Raw genomic sequence first — 21412 nt, forward strand, 5'->3', positions numbered from 1 at the left:
GTAGGGCTCTGCCAATTCAGATGTTGCTTTTTTTTGTTTGCCCTGTACTTTGTAAATGGGATATGTTTCCAAATGAAGATTGTTCTGATAGTGACTTAAAAGGATATTTCTGTTTCTGTTCTTCCCAGGTTGCATTTATATTGAATATGTACTCCATTAAATAACCTTAAAATATTTATTTAACAACTAGTGATAGTTTTTTCATGTAAACACTTTTACTTAATCTTAAGAGGGTGTATAGTCAGCATTTCATCAATAACAGACAGAAAATGCGTTGGATGAGCTTATTGCCAAGCAAGCTGGAGATAGAAATCATTATTAGAAAAAAAACCCCCAAACTGAGCAATGTGAAGGAGAGGAAATAATTTAGTCAAAAATGGAAATGGGTAAATAATTTAGTTAAAAATGGAAATGGGTAACTGTGTGTATTATATATCGATATACTTTTCACTGAAGTACAAAGCCTATAAAATCAGGTTTGTTCACTGATTTACACATTGCTCAAACATGACTCTGATCTGAGTCAACTGAACTTCTTTCCTAGGAGAAAGTAGCATAGCCTGAGGATCAGAAACCCTGAGGGACGCTTCTTTTTTGAATCTTATGTTTCCAGGTGGAAAGGGAAATGTTCTCAATTTTCTCTGTCCCTTCTTTTTTACTTATTTTTTTTTCCCCTCATCTGGAAATGATTTTAGCTGTGGACAGACTGTGCTTTTACAAACCAAGCATGCTTCCATGCAATTGTGCTATTTGCTTGCTGCTTTATCAGTCCAGGGCAAACTGTTCAATCTATTATTTTACAGTACCTCCTTTTTATTACACTTGCACAGAGCATGGGCATGGTTGTTAACATTCAGCTGTACTCTGTACAAAAGAATAAATAGGAGTCATCCCAGCTCTGCTGGCCACTGAAATACCTTATCTGCTTTTCTGTTCTAAAAGGCTTATTCACGTTTTTCCCTGTATCTCCTCTACAAAGCACAAAAGCTTTGCAAACATCCTATAATTCGTCCTGTATCAATCAATGGAGAAAATAGTCTGCTGTGTGTCTGGAATTTGATATTTACCTGTGAAATCTGAAAGGTAGAGCATCTGAAAAAGAAATTTGTCTCAGCCCTTCTTTTGCTGTACTCTGTGAGAATGCCATGCGTAGTAAATATGCTTTTGAGTCTTGGAATGAGCATGTATGGTACCAGGCCCCTCAGGGTAAGGCTTACTTTGTTGTGGCATGTTATGTGATCAGGTTTGGTTAGAAACTGGGTAGAAGTACCCTGAAATCAGCAGAACTGTGTCCAGGCAAAGGGATCTGCTGGTACAGCTACTTGTAAAATTCTGGAGCTAGAATCTTAATGATACCCATTTAGCCCCTTGTGACTTGCAGTTTTTTCAGGTAGTAGCCCTGCAGTTGGATTAATATTGTGCCATGAAATCTGTGCAGAGCAGCTCCCCACCATGAACAGGAGTGGCCTTGTTCCCAAGAGTGACCCCATACAGTTCCCAGCTCTGATCAAGGCCGGTGCTTTGGGTATGACTGGATCACTGGGGATTACAGCAGGCAATGGGGGTAGGAAGGAGAGAAGACAAAAGGGTGTGTTTGTGCTGGGCAGTTCATGTTGGTAAGCCTGCTCTTTGGAAGTGGTGAATGTCACCAGTGTCACTTGCTTGGGTCACTCTGCAGCGGTACTTGTGGAGAGAGTTGCTCCATGGGTGATTGTGACATCCAGGGACAGGGAACTTCTGTGTTATCCTGACTGTGTCATTACCCTTCCCTAAGCTGCCATGGGGTGATGTACCTGAGTGAGTGACAGCCCCTCCTGATTGCCTGTCAGAGAGGTTCCCAGAGTTGGCTGAGATGGGCTTTGAAGGACCTCTAGTGAAGTTGAAGCCAGTGCATTTATAGGTAAATGCTGAGTGATTCTCTTGCTGTTGAGAATGTGCCCTGTAGTTTCAGTCTGAATATAGAAAATGACTTTTCGGCCTTGTATGTTGCAGCTGATGTAGTGGGTCTTGGGTTTTCAGAAGCAGATTATGTTTGAACTTTTCTGGTGGCATGGGAGGTCCCCAAGTATCAAAGTCTTCTTTACCTATGGATAATTGCAGGCTTTGTGATGACAATTATCCTTCCTGTTCTGGACAAACATTTTGAACTAAGAAATAATTGATATGTAAAACTGAAGAGAAAAGGGGTAAAGTAGTAAGAGACTACATTTCATCTTGCAATGGTTTATCTTCTGGATAACCACAGGATTGAATTTCATTTGATTTCGGTTACAGGAACAGAGTCCATAATTAAGGAGTTAAGTGAGTATCCTGAGAGTCAGGTTACTGATATTTTGAGGAGTTACTTAAGTTAGCTTCATTTTTGTTCAGAGGTGGAACTTTTATGGGTTTGTATTTGTTTTGGTATTTCTTTTATTGTCACTCTCATACTCGCACACACAAAGATTGTTCTGTAGTAGAGAAGTAGAGTTTAGTTGCTGTTTTATCAAGAAAGAATTTGGGTTTTGTCCTCAAAAACCCCCAAAATTTCCAGAATGTGTTTGGAATGGCCTCCTGAAATGCTTTCCTGTGACAGAGCACCTCTACATGGGTAGAATTTCTCTTCAGTGAGGGTACGTGGAAGTACTCAGTGATTCAGAAGTCCCTCTGCTCCACTGTTGTAGTTTGGGATGAGCATGAAGTTTCATTTTGGGGTGATCTGACATCAGTTGCTGTAGGTAGCCTGCTTCCCCTCATGGGCAAAGGTTGAAATTTCAGTTGTCTGGCAGTCTGGGGGATGTGGTTCCCAAGTGAGGGGGCTGCTCTTCAGTTGCTGATAAATTGCATGAGTGTAAGGATCCACAGGATTCCTTTCTAGCAAAAGAAAACCACAATGATGTAAACCAGTAACTTATCTTCAGAGTTTTGTTTTCTACAGTTCTGCTGAACCCTGTACATACTCCTGAGCAATGCATGTGCTTTCTGCAGTGTCTTTGCCTTTGTGGCTTAGGGCTTACACATATTAAAACTCTTTGAGAGTAGCCCATTCACTGGTGAATGGTATTAGTGATTCAGATACCTATTTTCAAGGGCAAAAGAAATAACAGAAATCCTGAGCATGTTTTTTTGTTTGGCAATCATTTTTAACACAAGAAATGATGCTTTTTTAGCATTCACAAGCTAAAAAATAGAACAAGCTTCGAGATAATTTATTATAATCAGCTACTGTCATGTCTCATGATCTTTACTACGCACTGCTGGTTAAAGGTGTCTCATTGCAATTGGAAGGAGCAGTAAATGGAATAGTGGATCATTTGGGATGACAGCTGAGTCAGGCAGCCACCCTGCTCATGTGATGGAGAGTGTGTGTGGACTCTGAGCACACCAAGGCTGCCTTGAAGCTTCAGGTGTGTATTGAGAGAATATGTTGAACTTAGATACTCGCGCTGAGGTGGGAGTGTGTACCAAGGTGTCTGTGAGGAAGAATACAAAGGTCACATTTGCATGAACAAGGAGAATAAAGATGTTGAATTTTTCATTGAAAAGGCTTGTACTTGTCAGGGTTTAGCCACAGAGAGTGTTTGCCACTATGAGATTTAATGTCAGAGTGTGTGAGAGCTGTTGCACCTCACTAGATGTGTATGCTGCTCTCTCCAAAATCCTTACCCTTGTTTTTGTTTCATATTCCATACTGAGAATTAAAACCCAGTTTGGGAGAGTTACCCAAGTTGGTCTGTGTAACTGTCAGCTTCTTGTGGATACTTTAAGTGTGCTACAAACACTTTTGTAGCACAATTTCTTGTATTAAATGCTGTTGTTTTACACAGAGACTATGCACAAATCTCTAATTGCAGCTCTTATTGATACTACAAATTGACATCCTCATACTTAGGTTATCTTCAGCTCCCTCACCTCAGTTAAGTTTGATGTGTGTGGCAGAGTTTATGTAGCCTGACTGCTAATTTACAAGGTTGGAATCTACATAAGCTCTGTTTAGAGGCAGTGCAGAGAAATAAACGTCTTTAAGATGTGTTTCACCTGTCCTGAAGTAGCCGTGTGAAATAGCTCAGTTTTTAGAGTTCAGGAGCTGGCTGCAGCATGCTGCAATTACTTTGGCACACGCATTTCCAATGCAGACTGTCCAGGTGGCTCAGGTGGGTCCCAATCATTACACATGTCCCTTTGTCACAGGCCTGTATTACACTAGGGTGTGATCTTGCTAAGTGGCTGCTGTCCGTAAAAGTAAACATATGCATGGAAAAACCACAGCTACCTCCCTGAAAATACCTGCTAGCTCACTGTGTGGCCATAGGTAGGTTGCACTGTCTTTACATGGGATAGAAATGTTGATGCCTTGCAGGATGTTGTGAGGGCTAGGCAATGTCTGTGTGAGACTGTGCTTATTAACTCATTCCTGAAGTACAGACTTTCCTCTGCTCTGGGGACTACTTAACTCCATGGAGCTGAGCCATGTTGAGAAAGGCTTCTTTATGTCTGTTCTTGCAACGAGGGGTTGGCACACTCCAGCTTCTCCCACTTAAGGCATTTACTCCTATTCCATCAATAATTTTATGATTTTTTTTTAAGGTCAGCAACTTGAAATTATTTAGAAGAATCCTACATATATTTTTCTAAATAAGCTCAGATAAACTTTCCAAACCCACAGTTTAAAAAAAGGAGCATAAGACCCTGTTCATATCTATAATCTAATTTTTCCCCCAGTATTGCTTCCTAGTTGTCTAAAACTTCACACTGACTTTTTACATGTTACAGTAAATAATTTAAAATTGGTTGTTTCAACCAAATAAGGTACTGAACTGTGTTTCAAGATCCATATCCCCTCTCCTTCTGCAACTTTGAAACCAGACAGCTAAGTGGTGATCACGTAGAGGCAAATAGGTTTTGCACGTGCCTTACCCTTGCATATGAGATGTGAAGTATTAATATTGGGAACCCTGGAAAAAGTGCAAGAGAAGTACCAGGGTTGTAACACCACTTCTGTGTAGTGAAAAGTGGTGTCAATCAGCTACATAGGTGTGTTGCAGCCCATTCAGAAGCTGTTTGAAAAGAAATCAGGGCCATTGTTCCTTCTACTGTAAACATTTTGTAACTCTAATTAAAAAGTATAAGAAGAAAACAGTTGTTCCTGGAACTAGGGAGTTGTTATATAGTGTGTTGGGGCAAACAAAGTGTATTGTTTGGCAATTTATATAATGTAATTTAAAAAATGAAGTTCTTAGTGGAATGCCCTTGTGGAGGTAGTCAGTGTCAGGTAACCCTAATCTACAGACAGCCTGTTACAAAGATAAGAAGGTCTAAAAAGTTGCAGGCAGTTACTTGCACTGTTGTGGAGTAAAGTTGAAGTTAACAGCTTGCTAGTGTTGGTAAATTAGGCAGCACAATTTTTACCAGTTCATTTCATACCATGAACACTATCACACACAAACAGGTTGTCACAGTATGTTGGATCCAGATGTACCAAGAGGTGAAGTGGTCATTTGCAGTCTTGAAGGGTAATGTTTCCAGTTCAGGATGGGCAGGCATCAGGAACTTTGTACCACTTCTGTTGGTGTTCTTGGACTGAGATTTTTGTAATCCTATTGTTATAATATTGCTTGCCATTGCTCAGCAAAATACCAAAAATTGTTTCAAGGCCGCAAATCTAGCTCTTCTACTGAAACAGTTTTAACTGCCAGAGCTGTTTTGTGTTGAAGTTAGAGGAATTTGGAATATTCATATGGAATATAAAAATACATTTCTCTTGGTTGTTTTGCAAGCCATGTCTTCGTTTATGTGAGCAATGAAAAATCCATCTGCAAACTGGTGTTTCTTAGCCGAATGATCATAAAATCTGTTTAGAAAGGCTTTTTTTTTTTAATTAGAAGAAACTTCCACAAGATCCATCTTCTTTCTCAAGACTGGGTACTGATATCTTACCAGGGAGCCTTCTTTTTGTTTCTGCACTGCTTCTCACTGAAATCCTTAGTAATTCCGTGCTGTGTATCACTGGCTTATTATTGCTATTATTACTGTTTTTCCCAGTGTGTGTCTTACCCAGTGTTTTTCCCTGCAGTATTTAAGTGAGTGTTTGTTGGGTTGGTAGATGAAGGGCGTGTGCTGGTGGGCACTGGGCACTCGGGAGCAGAGTGGGTATTTTAAAGCAAATCTGCTCCTCAATGCAGAGCTCCGTGAGCTTTGCCAGTTCTTCCTCAGTTTCCATGCGGCATTTTCCCAACCTTTCCTGGTGAACATTGATACTTACACTTGCGTGTCCTGAAATTCTGATGTAGTACTATTAACATGTTGTGGAGCCAGAGGAGCTGCTTACGTGGTGATGACACCATTAGTTTTTTGATTTAGAGCTGCTCTTGTCCTTTAAAAAGATGCTTCACAGCTGGGAGATCTTGTTTCTGTGAATCCAGGGGGGAATTCTCAGCATTTTATCTCTGCGTAGTGTGAACAAATACAAAGTATCATGAATAGCATGATACTTTGAGACAGTAAATGAGACAGTAAATCTGTATGTGGTGAATTAGTGATCAGAGAATCCATTGGTTCAGCCAAATTCTGTTGCAAGGTCAAAGATGCTTTGCCATCTGCAGTGACCTGTGAAGCAGTTGGGTTGGTGCATTGAGTATTCAGGACAGAAAACCAAGCACCTTTTCAGTGCACAAAGCTTGCCTGATCAGGCCTTGCTAGCATGAGAGTTCACACCAGGTAAATCCCAAAATTTCTAGTTTATTACTTACTTCCTTGAAGTTTTTAATTTGTCAGAGTATTCACTTCAGACATTTGCACAAATTTGAGGTTCTTGAAAGTCTTGCTGTGCCAACATTGCCAGGCTGATACAAGTGGGCTTTGAACGTCTTGACGTTAGTAGTGGTTTGAAATGAAGTATTCAAATTAACAACTCCCAGCCTTAAATCAGACTGCTTTAAAATCTTTTATGTTCTGCATGGTGGATGTTCAACATAGAATTTTACTGTGAAATATTTAGAATATCTGTGCTCATTAGGTGCTGGTATCTGAGTGAAAGAATAGGGCTATCTAGCATTGTAAAAATATATACCAGTATCAACACTGGTCAGAAGAAGGAATTCTTTCTTCCAGGGAAAATGTATTCTCTTTCAGTTGTATCTCTTTAAGTTACATTGCATTCAGGTGTTGCTTATTCTAATGCAACTTGAAAGATTTTTTTGGGAAAAAACAACATGTGGAAACTCTGAAGAACTGTTGGGAGTAATTGCATACTTCATCAGGGAAGTTAGCATACAGTTGCCTGTAATGACCATAAGCTTTGTTTTTCTCATTCCTACCATTGCCTCTTTATTTGGAATGATCTTGTGCCTTCTCAGCCCTCTAGCCTGGGTTTTGAATAGTGCTTTAAGAAGACTTACAAAAACTGCCATTGCTTTGTAAAATGGAAATGGAGTATACTTGCAGAACCAGTAGGTAGCTGGAGTGTGAGGGATTCTCAAAGTTCCAGGGTTGGGTTTTTTTTTTTTTGAGACCATTACTGACATTGAAATCAATAGCAGTTTAAGGTTGTATGCATTTGTCATCTTACACATGTTTTTTGCTCCTAAAACAAGACACATGTTGACTTTTCACCTGTGCTTGGAGCCTCTTGCAAGTCGAGATATTGACTCCCATAGAAGCAGCAGCCATTCTCTCCTTGGTACAGTGGACATGGGGAGAGAGCTTGTGCATGGCTGTGCCCCAGGGTGGTGGGGTTGTTGCTTTCAAGGGGGGCAGAGCCTTCTGCTGAGAGTGGGTTAGAGCCAGAATAGAGAAACAATTTTTTTTGTGTGAGGCAAGCAAGTGGTCGCTCTAGGAGAAGCTTTGGAAAATGTCAGCAGTGGCAAGAATGGGGAAGAACCTGATGAGCAAGTAGGTTAGCTCCCAGATGGAGAAGGGTAGCCAGAGGCAAGGAATAATAAGGCCAAGAAGGATAATCATCCTTCCGGTAATGCCTGTACTGAAGAGAGAAGGTGGTTCAGTTATGGCCCTGCTAGCAACACTTTGAAGTGGACCAGAAACTTCTGTAGCCTTTGGACAAAATTAGTGAGAAAAATGGTTGTGAAAGAATTTTTTTCTTTTTGCTTTTGCTTAAGAACTCATTGCAGAGGGCTGGGGGAAGGGAGAGCAGTCTGTCTTCAAGGAGTGGGACTGAAAAAGCATTTGTGCTGTGTATGGAAAAAGAGACAGGAACCAGGAAGGGAAATGTTTGAAAACTGCAAGTTTGTTTGTAGTCATGGGAGAGCTGGAGGGGAAAGCAAAAATTGCTTGAATATATACACCAGGGTGAACTTGTAGTTGAAGGCAACATGCCATCAATTTAAGTCCTCCTTGAGCTTTTGAAGGGGTTACCATGCTGGTGCTGCTGGGGGTAACTCAAAAAAACTCCTGACCCAGAAACCAACTCCCATTAGGAAAGACTGTCCTTCCCTGCAGGCACCTCTTTGTTTCATTTGGTTCACATTTTAGTAGTGAGGGCATTAATAACACCTAATGCATGCTGGCAACATCTTTCTATATTTAAACACTTGCACACTTATTTCCCCTCCCCTAGTTAATAAGAATGCTTGATGTTCACATTCGTCTTTCTGCACAAAGGAAAAACTGAGGCAGCAGAATGCTGGGACTCTTACTTCAAGCACTGTGCAACTACAGACTCCAGTGAAATCAACAGGAGGAATATACAGAGGTTTTTCCAAGTCTGAGCTTTATGTTACCCATCTGTAATTCTTTTGAGAAACATTGGACCTAGAGTAAAAATTTCTGCTTTTTGTCCATCACTGTCTTCTGCGTTTCTGCAGCACAGAAGCTAGTTGATCTTCCACTCCTCCCATCATTTATGTTCATGTCTACTTCCTTATAAATTATTGGCATGTTCTCTACTTAATTCTTTGATGACAACAAAAAGAAGCTTGCGTCTTGTTTCAGTAGAAAGCAATTTCCCTGAAGTGAATATCTCATTGCTTTTGCATTGGTGCATTGTCTTAGCTTCTATGTTCCCTTCTTCTTGCTTTGTAAGTTGATTTAAAAATAAAATCATGAAGGGCAGAGACAAAATGTTTTGTTTTGCTACAGGTATTATGTTATCTAAATGATACAGCTGAAAACAGAAGGAGAAGTACTGACTGCTTCTGGGACTTGAAGGGACAGTGCAGAGGATATGTGGCTGCAGAAACCTTTCTTCCACTATTGATGCTGCTGCCTGTAAAACTCTATGAATGACACCAAAACATGTCATTGCTGTATCTGTAAATAGGTCTGCTATGATGTAAAAATCTGCTGTTTCCCAGGTGGGTGTTGCCCATCTCTGCAGCACTGCATGGTAGTGTGACTGCCCCTCTCAAAGGGAAGAAATGGGGTTTCATTGCATGGTCCCACTGAAATGCATACCCAGCATCTGAAAGGTGGGGCCTCTGCCCATCCTGCCTGGAACTATCATGCTTTGCATTCCTCTCAATTAATAAATACTCAGGTGTTTATTAACTTTATTTATTCTTTTGTTTATTTATTGACAGAGGCATTTAAGTGTAAGCAATTACATTCAGTTTCACTGTTAATTTCTTGGAAGCACTCTATTTGCCTAGTTACCTGCAGGGGTTTCTGCTGTTGATGCAAAATTTCAAGATCTTGCTGCTAAAATATTTTAGTATAAAACCAACTGTTGTTAAAAGATTTTTCTGATATGACTTTTTTATTTTCCAGTGGAATTGTGAATTCTGTAGTTACCTTAGGTTGGGAGGAGATTATTTCAACCACTGAAAAACATTGAGACACTTTTATATATTTTAAATTTTTTTTTTATTCAGGAAAAACCAAAAATTGATAAATCCTTTCCATGGAGTAGTATGGTTTGTTTTACCTGAAGTTTTACTGTATGTCAAGATTTACAGGTAATTACAGAAGCTCATTTGAATCCCATGGGGGCACATAATGACAGCGTGAAGGTTACCCTTGTGTGGGCTTCACTGCTTTGTTATGGACACCTTGATGGAGAGTCCTGTGCGAGTGATCCCACTGCACCACGGGTTTCTGTTTACCACCCAGTGGCTGACAAAGAACTGCATTGCAAAATAGATGCTTGCAGAGGCTCAGGTTCACTAGGAAGGCTTGGTAAGTGGTGCCTTATCTTCTCTGGGGTCCTGTGCAGTAGGTTGTAATTGTGGCTGTGGCCCCTCCAGCTTCCCTGGGTGCAGTGTGTTGGGCAGTCATAGCCCCAGCAGTGCTCCCTTATCTTTCACCCTGAACTGGACTGTACCTCATCTCCCTGCTCCAGCATCCTGAGCTGAGTGTTGGAACTATTCCGAGTGTTGCCACCTGACCTGCATTTGCAGACGTGTTTGATGTTTGGTGCCCAGAGCAGCTGCTGGCTGGGCTGTGCTTCTGGGAGTCACCACAACCCTGAAGAGTATTTGTGGCAGGTGGCATTGGTCCTTTTAAAGTCTGTAATGTGTTGTGAAGTCTGTAATGTGTTGTCTGCGCTGGTACTGTATCCATTTAGTAACCACGTCCATGTCATTAACAGAGACGATAAACAGGATTTATAAGAATGGAAGCTTTTGTAAGCTTATTGAAGGCACAGGATTTCATGAAAAATTTTTTTGTGATATTTTGCTTATACTGCAAAATTCTCACTTGAGGTCATAAAAGTGAGAGTATTGCTCCAAATTTTCCAGTAGCAATATTCCCAACACACCCTGTAACAACAGAAGGCACTAAGCATCCTGCCCATTTTGTTAGAACAGAGCTCTCTAGAGTTCTTGAGAGGCAATTCTTACTATATATATATACAGCATTATGCTAAATGTACTTTGAAATGAAAAGCAGGTATTCCCAAGTCTACTGTTCAAGTACTGTTCTTGCAGAGAAAATCTGTTTTGCTCCTAAATCTTCTGATACTTCAGGATAGCTGTGAAGTTAAAAAATCTTTCCAACAGAACAACAACAGGAGGTTAAAGTAAAGCACAAACAAAAAAACAACACCCAAAAGAAAACCCAACCCCACCACACATGTATTACCCATACCCTCTTCCTCTCCCTCTGTTCCCACTGTATTCAAATTTTATTTTCCCTCTCAAGAAAAGGAAACATATTCTTTCCAGACAAGATGGGTGAGGCTTGCCCTAAATTTTTCTTTTAGAGGTATGAACTTCTTTCAGTCTAAATAAATGAAAAAAAAAAATACTGAGAAAGCAAGTTGTTTCCATATACTTTAGTTTGCTAGGAAGCTAATGATGTATTTTTTAATGGAGGCAGGAATATGCAGAAAATGGGAGAGAGTGCAGAATGTATGTGGCTGTTGCAGAGTCCTTTTTGCAGTGCATTGTGGAAGGTTTCTGGCACCAGTTCTGAACACTGTCTGCGTTTCAGAGTGAGCTTCCTTTCCTAAAGCTCTGCACTGGAAATAATACTCTGGAAAGTATAAATGTACACTGAGGGACACCAGGAGGGGAAGCCTGAGCCCACTTGAGTGTAATGCACAGCATTGATTCCTGCAAGAAGAATTGCTTAATCATAAGCTTTAAAAAACCAAAACAGCTGAGCTTGTTTAAAAGTTTGCTAGTGAAAGCAAACCTGAGTCAGGATGTAGTGCAAGGCTTATAAATGTAACTATGATGTATGGATGCACCAGATTTTTAATCAAAGGAATAATTTTATCCTAAAGAAAGCACCTGGGGGAACAGAAGGAAATTGGAAGAACAGAACACCTTGCTGTCACCCATGTTAATATTTCCTTTACCCATCCTTGCTGCCATACTTCAAACTGCATTTGCAGTGAGGTGTGTTTGTGTTCCCAGTCTAGCAACTCTGGGTGTTACAAACAAATGAGATGCCCAGGATGGTTGTTTAAAAAAAGAGTAGTGTGCAGAGGATTTTAAGAGCAGACATTCATAGTGCCAAGAGCCAAAGTGCAGATTGGATGCTCATGAATGCTTTGCATGGAGGGGAGCAGTGCCTTGGCCCTGCTGGGTTTCTTGTTGGTTTTGAGTGACTGGACAGGGGTGCAATATGAAATACAGCTGAATGCAAAATAATTTTGAATAGAATATGATTTTTTTAGCAGTGAGCTCAGATAATGGAGGAAGTTAGTTTACATTTGTTTTGGTTTTTGTCATTTTCGTCGTGGTTTCTGTACAACATGATGTAGCAGCTAAATTCTTGGGTATGGAGCAGCTTTCTACGCTGTGCAGCAGTACCTACATTTTAATGCACCAATAGCTATTTCCCCAGCTAGCCTTTCTTATTTTAAAGACTCCAATAAATCAGATATTTTTTTGCTAAGCATTTTGTGTATGTAATTAGCTTTATAACTTCCGTATATTGAGAAAGCCACATTAATAATACTCCAAAGAGCCGGAGCAAAGCAGACAAAATATTTTGTTTTGTCCACAGATTCACTTCCCATCATTGTCATTTGACCCTTGATTTTCTTGCTTTCTAGCACTTTTACCAAAAAACCACAACCAACCAACCAAAAATAATGACAAAAAAACCCCAAAACAAAACCAACAAAAAGTTCCTGTGTTTTTTGGAGGACAGATGCATCATTTTGTAGAAGTGGCTGCTATTTATGATTTTGTGCATTTTGATTTTCCTTAGTATTTAAGAAGGTTCAATACCAACAAAACAAGTAAGTTACCAGAGAAGCTTAGTGTTCTTCTGCAAGAAATCTTGCAAAATGTATAATTTTTTTTTTTGGCGTAATGCCAGATGGTCAAGGCTTCATAGGAGCCAGTCAGAGTGTTTGAAAGGCTTGGTGTGAAGTGACACTGATGCTGGAGCCCTTTGGTATGTATGTGGTGAATGCCAAGAGACTGTTGCAGGTGTGAATGGTTTGGGCAGTGGTGTTGGCAGGAGAGGGAATTTTGGAGCTTGGGTGGTTGGGGGATGCTTTGTCTTAAGGATCATTGAAATAACTGGGTGCACATGACTGCAGAGTGAACTTCCTTAAGCCACAGAAGTACTGCCTTCCCCTCTGCATTTCTTGCCTTCCAGTAATGATATGTAAGGAGCTGGTTCATGTTACAAGCCTCTACAGTGCATTATGCTCTTGTTCTCTAGTAGAAACAGTGGGGATTTACTGCACAGAAATGGCTGCTCAGCAGCAGCTTAGTATTTGGGCAGTATATTTGTGAGGATATTGAAGATCATTTGTGGCCTGGTTATCTGTGGTTTCTTGGTTTATGGTGGCTGTGGCATATGGGCATTTTCCTCCCCCAGAGATAGATAGTATGCATCCATGATTTCTGCAATGGTATCTTTTCCTTGGTCTGTGTGGTTGTAAACCTTGCTTGGTGGAGGGCTTGGAAAACCTACATAACTTAGACTTTTTTCTTCTCCCTCCAGTAGGAAAGGTGAGGAATCTGGGAAGGATCTTTTTATCCTTTGCCAGCCTACAGTGAATGTGTCTATTGAGCCTCCCATCCTCCCCTGTATGTTCAGTGGTAGTCCTTGGTGAAATGGAGGAGGCTTCCGTGCCTCTTCGGTTTTGTTTACCTGAGGTGCCGGGTGCTGGCTCTGGGGAGAAGAGCAGCAGTTGCCATCCAGCAGACCGAGGGCTGTTGCTACTGTTGGCCAAAGTGCCCATGGGTTTAATTTGAGGTTATTTTATAGCTGCTGAAGCCAACGTTGAGCCAGTGCTACTGCTGGCATTGCTTTCCCCACCTTGTTTTCCCTGCTGTGCTTTGCATTGCTGCAGCGGCAGCATGTGGGAGCTGCTTACTTGCTGAGCATGTGGAAGCTGACTAAGGAGAGAAAAAATAGCAAAAAGAAAGACCCAGGCTGTACTGAGGGATGCAGGAGAGAGCTTGGGGAGGCCTGGGGACATGAGCTTGCTTAATGTGCTTCTATTGCCAGGGGTCACTGGTCACAGCATCCCTGGGGTAAGTCACACAGGCTGTGGGTCAGCATCAGGTGGGTGGAGAGCTGTGTCCCATCAAGCTCGGGTTGTGTTTTGTGCCTTGCTGATGCTATGCTGTTCTGAGGGGAGTGTGATTCCTAGTCTGGCCTGTCAGGCACCTCTGCCTCCCCTCTGTCTCCTCTGGCTTGGGGCAGCCCTGTTCCTCTACCCCATTCCTACAGCTATCCATGCTGCTGAAGGCTGGACTTCTGCAGGAGGTGGTGGGGCATGAAGAGATTGCCCCAAGTAAGTCAGCATTAGAATTTTGTTTTGAAGACTGAATAGGTAAATACTGCATTCTTAAGTGTGCCTTGGTTCTCCCTTCTTTCCAAAAGCAGCTGGAAAAAAAATCAGTATTATGAGTTATAAAATAATTTTAGCCTAGATTTTATTTTTTTGAAAATGAAACATTTTCCAATAATAATTTAACTACAGTAAATAATACACTTTTATCAACACAAACAGCAACAGAATAAGCGACAAAAATTTATATAAAGAAACCTCAATGGATGGGTGGCTCAGATCTTGGCAGTGGTTTCTTTTCAGGGGCAGGAAGTACTGTTGTGCTGGGGAATAAAATATATGACCTCTAATTGATTCTGTCCTGCATCTTGTAGCTGAGCAAAACTTCTAGTAATAATATTACACTGAAATTCTCTAATTTATCCCTTCTTTCCTTGTAGTCATGTGCAATATGTTTGAGAATTTTCTTTTAGTTGTTCTCTGATATAAACCAAATCCCCTCTGCTAAAGGAGGGGATCATATAAACTAATAAGCTAGCTGTTGTATAGACATATTTCGTATTATGACACACTTTCACTATTTATGCATCTGTGCCAACTGCCTTGTATCATAGCACAGTGCCTGCTTTATAGCAAAATGACAATTTTCCTCTTTGCACATTTCATGGGTTAGGAATCAAATGTATTTCTGAACTTCATGTAGTTGCTTTGCTTCCCAAGTGCTTCTTGCAAGAATTTCACTAGAATAAAACATGATGCTCTATGCCAAGTGAAAATGTTGGATTCTGAGGGTGAGCAAGAAAAACAATGCAGATGTGCTATACAGGTCTTGGCAGAAGAATAGGGTTTTTTATAGTATATGTGCCATCATAGCTCGAGCTTGGCAAAACATTCCTGTAGCATATGTGTATGGCTTTTCAGGCAAACAGTAAACAGAGTTTAATGTGGCTTTCAGCACAGACTGAATCTCTCTGGAGTTGGGGACACTTTCGCCTGACTTCAGTGCCATTTGAGCCAGACCAATTATGTGGTTGCACGTTTGTCTTGGCCTTTCAGGATAGTCTCTTTTGGATTTAGTCTGTAATCAAAAGAGAATGTCAGAAACAGAAGTCTCAAATAACCTTCTCCTTTTGCCTGTAAGACTGAAACGAGAGACTTATGTAGGCAGAAATAATCTAAAGCTAAATACAAGGTAATTGCACAAAATGCTTATTATTCCACTGTTTCTGGGCTGCCCTGTGAAAGTTTGAACTGCAAGTTGTAGTCCAAAGACAAACTGTATTTTCCAGAGTTTGGCTGAAATGGTAATGAGTTTTTCTTTTAGAGAATGGAGATCTGTTAAAAATGACAAATTCTGAGTTCTCCCCATGCCCCCCTTTTTAAATCTCTTTTTCCTTTGCCATTTCGGTGTTGTTCTTAGAGCTGCTTCTGCACATCTTCAAAAGGTGGATGAGCATCACCCACTGAACTGATTCTATGCCCTCCCTCATGCTTGCCTTAGCTAACTCATGCTTCATCCATATAATTTAGACTCTTAAGCCTTCTTGGTGCGGGACAAAGCCCCAGAGTCTCTAAGGGATTTGTGTAATTTTCCAAAAAATTCTTTTGCTTTTGCTGGTTAGAGTATACTAAGGTTTATTTCTGGTCTGAAGCCCCCTTTTATTTTCTTTTTTTGGCTTCAGAAGCAGCTAGGCAGAGAGAGGGAAAGGGGAAGAGCCCTTCTGCCATGTAATGCAAGCAGTGTAACAGGCATGAAGTCTACTTCACACCTATCAGAGAAGTGAAAAGTGTTTCTCCTTTAATTGAACTTGCACCAAAATAGGCTGTGTGTTCCAGAATTAAAAGTAGCAAAACTAGCATTGACAGCTTTTGGTTACCTCCTACTTGTGGCACGCCTCTGTACACACTTTTCTCTGGAAATAATAAAATGAATTTTAGGAAATTCACTAGGTACATCAGTAAAATTTCAACTGGATCAACTACGACCTGTAAGTTTTCTGAAGCAGATGGTCCATCTCTGGCAAAGCAGGACTCTAGTTCCTGCTGAAATCTCTGGCTTCTGTGGTAATGTCAGTAATAAGGTGGGGTGGAGGCAGAGATCGCAGGGAGCTTCCTCTCTGCATCACCGCATCATCCATGTGCTGCTCACCTGCAGTTCTGCCAGCAGTGCTGGAGCTGAGCTGGGTGTGCTCTGCACACCCCACCCAGCTCTGCTTCTCTTCACATTTTTGAGGAAGTACCTATAGTCTCACGTGGTTTTTGATGCTCACAGAAAAGGTGAGCTCAAAATAAGCTTTGCATCTACATGTCTAATATTTGAGGTCTGAAAATCCTAAAGGAAATGTAACTTTTCTTTTTTTTTTTTTCAACCCTATTGGATGGTCATGGTGGTGTGAATAAAAATGCAGACACCTTTTCAGTTGTGACCAAGGTCCACATTATGCATTCTGGATATCTCTGTGCAGAGTGATATATGCAGTTGTAATTATTTATGGAACTATTTCTGGTATCTATCATTTGTATAATGACTTAATTGTTTCAGTGGAACATTTGTCTTCTGAACATGTGAGAATGAAAGCTTAAGTACAAATTTTTTTGTTTGTTTGGTGTTTGGAAGAATAGCTGTTTTGAAAACATGACCTTTTTCCTGTGAATCTTGAAGGTGGCTTGTAGCTTATCAAAGGACAAGTGCTTAACTACTAAAAATTTCAAAGAAGTTTTATTTTTATTTTTTTTTTAAAATCAGTTATCCAGAAAAGACTGATGTAAAATTTTAATTTTAAGAAATTTTGTTAGATTTATGAAATGAGGTTATAAATTATCACTTTAAAACATCAGTGTGCTAAATTCAAATTGATTTAATTTAGAAGATATGGCTTGTTCTGAATTATCAGCATAAATGTGTCTGCTTTTACTTTATAGACCAGTGCAGAGAACAGCTTGAGTATGTTCTAGAGGTTTGTAACAAGATTGTACTTCTCATAGGAAGCATGAAAAAGTCCAGAGTTCCAGAGAATGTGTGTTTTGTTTTCCTTGTTGTTATATTTTAGGAAATTGTTTGGCTATTACAGTATTATGTTTGATCTCATCTGATGCAGATAGTCCAAAAAGAATGTTTTATACAAGCTTTAGAGTTCTAAAAGTTTTTGAGTCCAAGGCAGTTTAAATAGGCTTTTTTTTTTTTCCTAAAGCTAAATAAACTTTGAAACAACCATGGTTTCAAGTAATAGAACTAGCTAGGGAACACATTTTTTGTTGTGTGAAAATAAGTAAGCTCCCCCCCCCCCCCCAACATTTTAATGAAAAGAATAGCTTTTGTGAAAAATACTTCCTAAAATGCCTGTGGGAGCTATTTCAGAGAGAGGAAGTCTCCATGGAGCAGGGATGCTCAGCTGGGAGGAGAGGGAGGAGGGAGGTCTGGCAGCAAGGTCTTACTCTGCAGAGCTTTCCACAAACCTGCAGCTTTTTCAACACAGATGTTGGATGTCTTAATCACTGACACTGAAGCCTCTTCTAGAAAAGCTTTGGATCAAAGAAAAGCTTTGAGTAAACTGACATTTTTACTTCAAGTTTGGTTTGCACAATGCTGGCATTTAAGAAAGCTTTCTCCTAAGGGTGAGGATGATTCTCAGTATCTCTAAGCTGGCTAAGATATTTCTCTTTTTTCAAATGGCAAAATGTAACTTTATTGCTAAATTTTGCATTTTACTTTGTCTTTCTCGATGAAAGGGAACTGCATTCCTAGTGTAAAAATCTGCAACCTGTGTAGAAGAACAGAGTGAAATGACATCAACCTTTTACAAAATCAGAAGAGTAGAAGGTGTGTGAGTCATCCAACGAAATAAAATGTTATTAGGGCTAAGTTTTACTGTATGATGCAAACCTCCTGATGAAGTCCACGCATGTGCATTTGGAACAGAAGTTTGGCCTAGCTGAGGGTGTTGCTGTGAGTCAGTGTCTGATTTCCAACAGCTGGAAGAGTGCAATCCCTCCCTGTGTGCGCTGTGTTTGTGTCTCCCCACCTACCTTATAGTAATGAGATTTATTATATCTACTCATATAAAAAGTCTGGTTCTTAAATTGAAGCCTACATGAATAGGTTTCTTGCATTTCCCTTTTCTTCATCATTAATGCATGAAAATACAGCAAAACTTTGATTCACCCCCTTTAGTTTTGAAGGAGTTGGGGTCTGTGTATTGCACATGCTGCCTGTTTGGAGGACAGCAAAGGCGCTGGCTGCCTTTATTGGTGTGTTTCAGCTGGTGGATCTTGCTCTGTGTCTTAACCAATGAAAGTTCATGACCTCTCTGTATCTGATCAGCTCACTATATATAGACCAGGATCTTCCCTGGGAATTCTCCTAGCAGCCTGTCTGGTGCAGCTGTGGAGCAGCTCTGTGCCCAGGTGTAGGTACTGTGTGTAACCAATTAGTGTGTGCAGTTGTTTGTCCCACTGTTGTGTGCTGGAGCTTTAATCTGTACATGACCATGAGTTACATTTCTCTAGGAAAAAGCCTGTCAAAGCAGCTGTAAGACTCTCTGCCAAGCTGAGGAATTCTCCTTTAGAAAGCAAGGCCCCCTGTTCCTGGAAACTAAAAATGATTTTGTTTAATGGAATATTTTCAATTGTGTAAGCATGCATAATTATTCTTCTGAATCAAAATAGAGTACACAGAATACAAGAGCAATCTGAGAACCCATATGCAAAGACTTTTAGGTAGACTTCTTCAAGAACAGTATTCTTGGCTTTAAGAACTGGAGTGCAGGTTTCATATACAAGAGTGGGTGTGTATATATATATATGTATACACACAATGTTGTTACTTGGATGCTTGCAAGATTCTATCAGTCCAGACATCTCGATATTTTAAAAAAGTATGAGGGATTTATAAAAAATATTTTTCTTTCAGTTATTGAAACTTTTGTTGTATTTTTAACAGTGCAGTTGCTATTAATATAGAAGAGAAGAGACCAAACAAAGGCCTGTTGGTTGCTAGGGGAAAACTTTTTTTTTATTAATTATTATAATAATTATATTAATTATTAATTAATTAAACAAAGTTTAATTAATTTATTTGAAGTGTTTTGCAAAAATACATGGATGGAGCCTTGTGGCTAGATGAAATGGCTGAAAACTTTGGTTGGCTTGATGCAGTCCTGGCTGGGGAGATGTCAGTGTTTGCTATCTGAACCATATGCTAAACCAGTCAAAAAAAGATGCCATATTTTAGTCTCTTTCTATTCACCAAGGTCTTTTCTTTTTGCTCTACTGCGTTACAGAACAACATGCAGATTTTTCTCTGTAGTGAAGTTTAAGACACTGTCTCCATATACCTACCTACAGCCTTGGTTTTGCACTGATCATTCAAAGCTAACGAGCTACTAGAGCCTTCTTCTATCTGCATTTTGGTGGGAAACCCATTGGAGAGATCCCAGGTGCATAATATAAACAGGTTTTCTGAAAGAAAAGTCATGCAATTTCTAAGAACCTGTGTGGTTTTGGTTTTTTTCTCTCTATCTCATTAGACAGGGTTTGTTGCTGCTTCTTCTTAGTCTCAAGCATACTGTATGTGTTTTACAGGAGTTAATTACAGAAAATGGAAGTTGCAGTATTTTTAAAAATTCTACTTTACTGTGAACAGATGAGCTGCACCTAAATGAATCATATGTTTTTTCTATTTTTTTATTTTCTAATCAATCCTGTGTGAAACTTATTTTTGCCATTAGTTATGAATAATTCTTAGATTCTGTGTATGTGTACAATATAATTAAGCTGTTACATTGAAAACATTTTCAATAAGGCTCTGAAAGCATGTAAAGAACTAGAAACTGAAGGTTTCAAACTCAGGTTTGACTAAGTAAAGGATACTCTCTAATTTGTCTAGCAGAAGAGAAGAAAGATAATTACTTAGGTTTTACCAGGCTTGAAGGTATAATTCTAGGGGGAATATTATGGTGTGCTTGAGTATATTTCTAACATTGTTCCTGTGCATGTAATTGTAGTTATTTCTCTGTACCTTCTGCCAAAATTGTCTTTGTTACAAAGATGGGATTTTCTAATTTAGACCACAGTAAAACTTACGACTAAAAACACCACTGTCATATCATTCTTATATTAATCCAAACTTCTGGAGATGCAAATTGAAGTGCTCTGAGCTCAAAAAATTAAATGGGTTTTGCAATTTTATATGTGATATACTCACAACTCAGCTGAAGAGACTTGAAGGTTTACCTCTTGTTCGAAATAGGGCTTGGCATTGCTTCACTGATTTTAATAGTTATTTTTTATTGCTTTCTTTTCTGGTCAAGAAGACTAGCTGGTTTTGCTTCTCTCTTAATAAAGTCTTCTGCTTGAATTTTGACGAGTGCAGACATGCTGTTAAGAGATTTAAACGATTTTGAAAGATGTGTAATGGGTTAGAGTTCAATGCACTGCTGTTAGCTGCTCCCTATCGCTGGAGGTGACAAGGGAGAAGATAACTAAGGAAGTAAAAGGAGGTTTTTAGTGCTGATCGCCATCTTCCTGCATTAGTGGATTCATTCTCAGGGCTTAATGTGGCAAGCTTTGCTTATGTTGATAGGTGCTAATGCAGTTAGGTCTGTGACAGGGTTGCAGTATCTGGTTGGAAGGAGTACTGCTGTGGTAAATAGAAGGGGCACGCTCTTAGATAAGTTTTTTCCAATAGCTGTCATGTGTGTTTAACCTCTTGGAATGCTCTCTATTTTCTTCTGCTGGCCAGGTATGGAAGTGGGGGTGAGTCATAAGCAAATGTAGATGATGGAGGAGAAGAGTGGGTTTTGAGAAGCCAGAGGAAGAGGGGAGGTTGTGGTGCACCTGGCAGCTGTAGCTGGCAGGTGATTTTTTGTATTTATACCAAATTCTGGAACTGGAAATGAGACTGAGGGAGGAGTTTGAAAATGAAAAGAGTCCTCATTAAGTCATGAGTAAGGTGAGGGTTCAGGGCAAGAAGTTTTCCTTCATTAGGCTTTTCCTGTTATGGGCTCTGTTGACTACTCAGTAGTGTGGCAGCAGGATTCTGATGATACTGGGGCTAGCCTTAAGCTTAGACCTGATCTTGGGTATTTATTTGGAAAAGAGGATTACTGCAGATTTGTGAGGAGGAATTGTTACTGGTGATCTCTGAACAAAACATGGATGTAAATGAAAATGGCGGGAAGGATAAAGTGTGGAGTTGGTAGCAGTTAGCATTAGCCCTGCCTGGTGAGGTCTCCAGCCAGATATGGTGCTCATTGCTTTTCATCTTAAACATGGTAA

At 40.0% G+C, this 21412-nt stretch overlaps 1 protein-coding gene across 22 annotated transcripts in view; it reads left to right on the plus strand.

Annotated features, from left to right (window-relative positions):
- PARD3 (par-3 family cell polarity regulator) overlaps positions 1-21412 on the plus strand; it is a 450644-nt gene that overhangs the window by 16237 nt on the left and 412995 nt on the right. The window contains exon 1 of one of the 22 annotated variants that reach the window (XM_048291305.1): positions 13793-13877. The exons of the other annotated variants lie outside the window; for them this stretch is intronic. Coding sequence (XP_048147262.1) covers positions 13821-13877 — 57 coding nt within the window. The 5' untranslated portion in view covers positions 13793-13820. Of the gene's footprint in view, positions 1-13792; positions 13878-21412 lie in introns of those variants that run through there. 22 annotated transcript variants of the gene reach the window in all.

This window comes from Corvus hawaiiensis, chromosome 1 (genome assembly GCF_020740725.1).
Source record: "Corvus hawaiiensis isolate bCorHaw1 chromosome 1, bCorHaw1.pri.cur, whole genome shotgun sequence".
Classification (NCBI taxonomy): domain Eukaryota; kingdom Metazoa; phylum Chordata; class Aves; order Passeriformes; family Corvidae; genus Corvus; species Corvus hawaiiensis.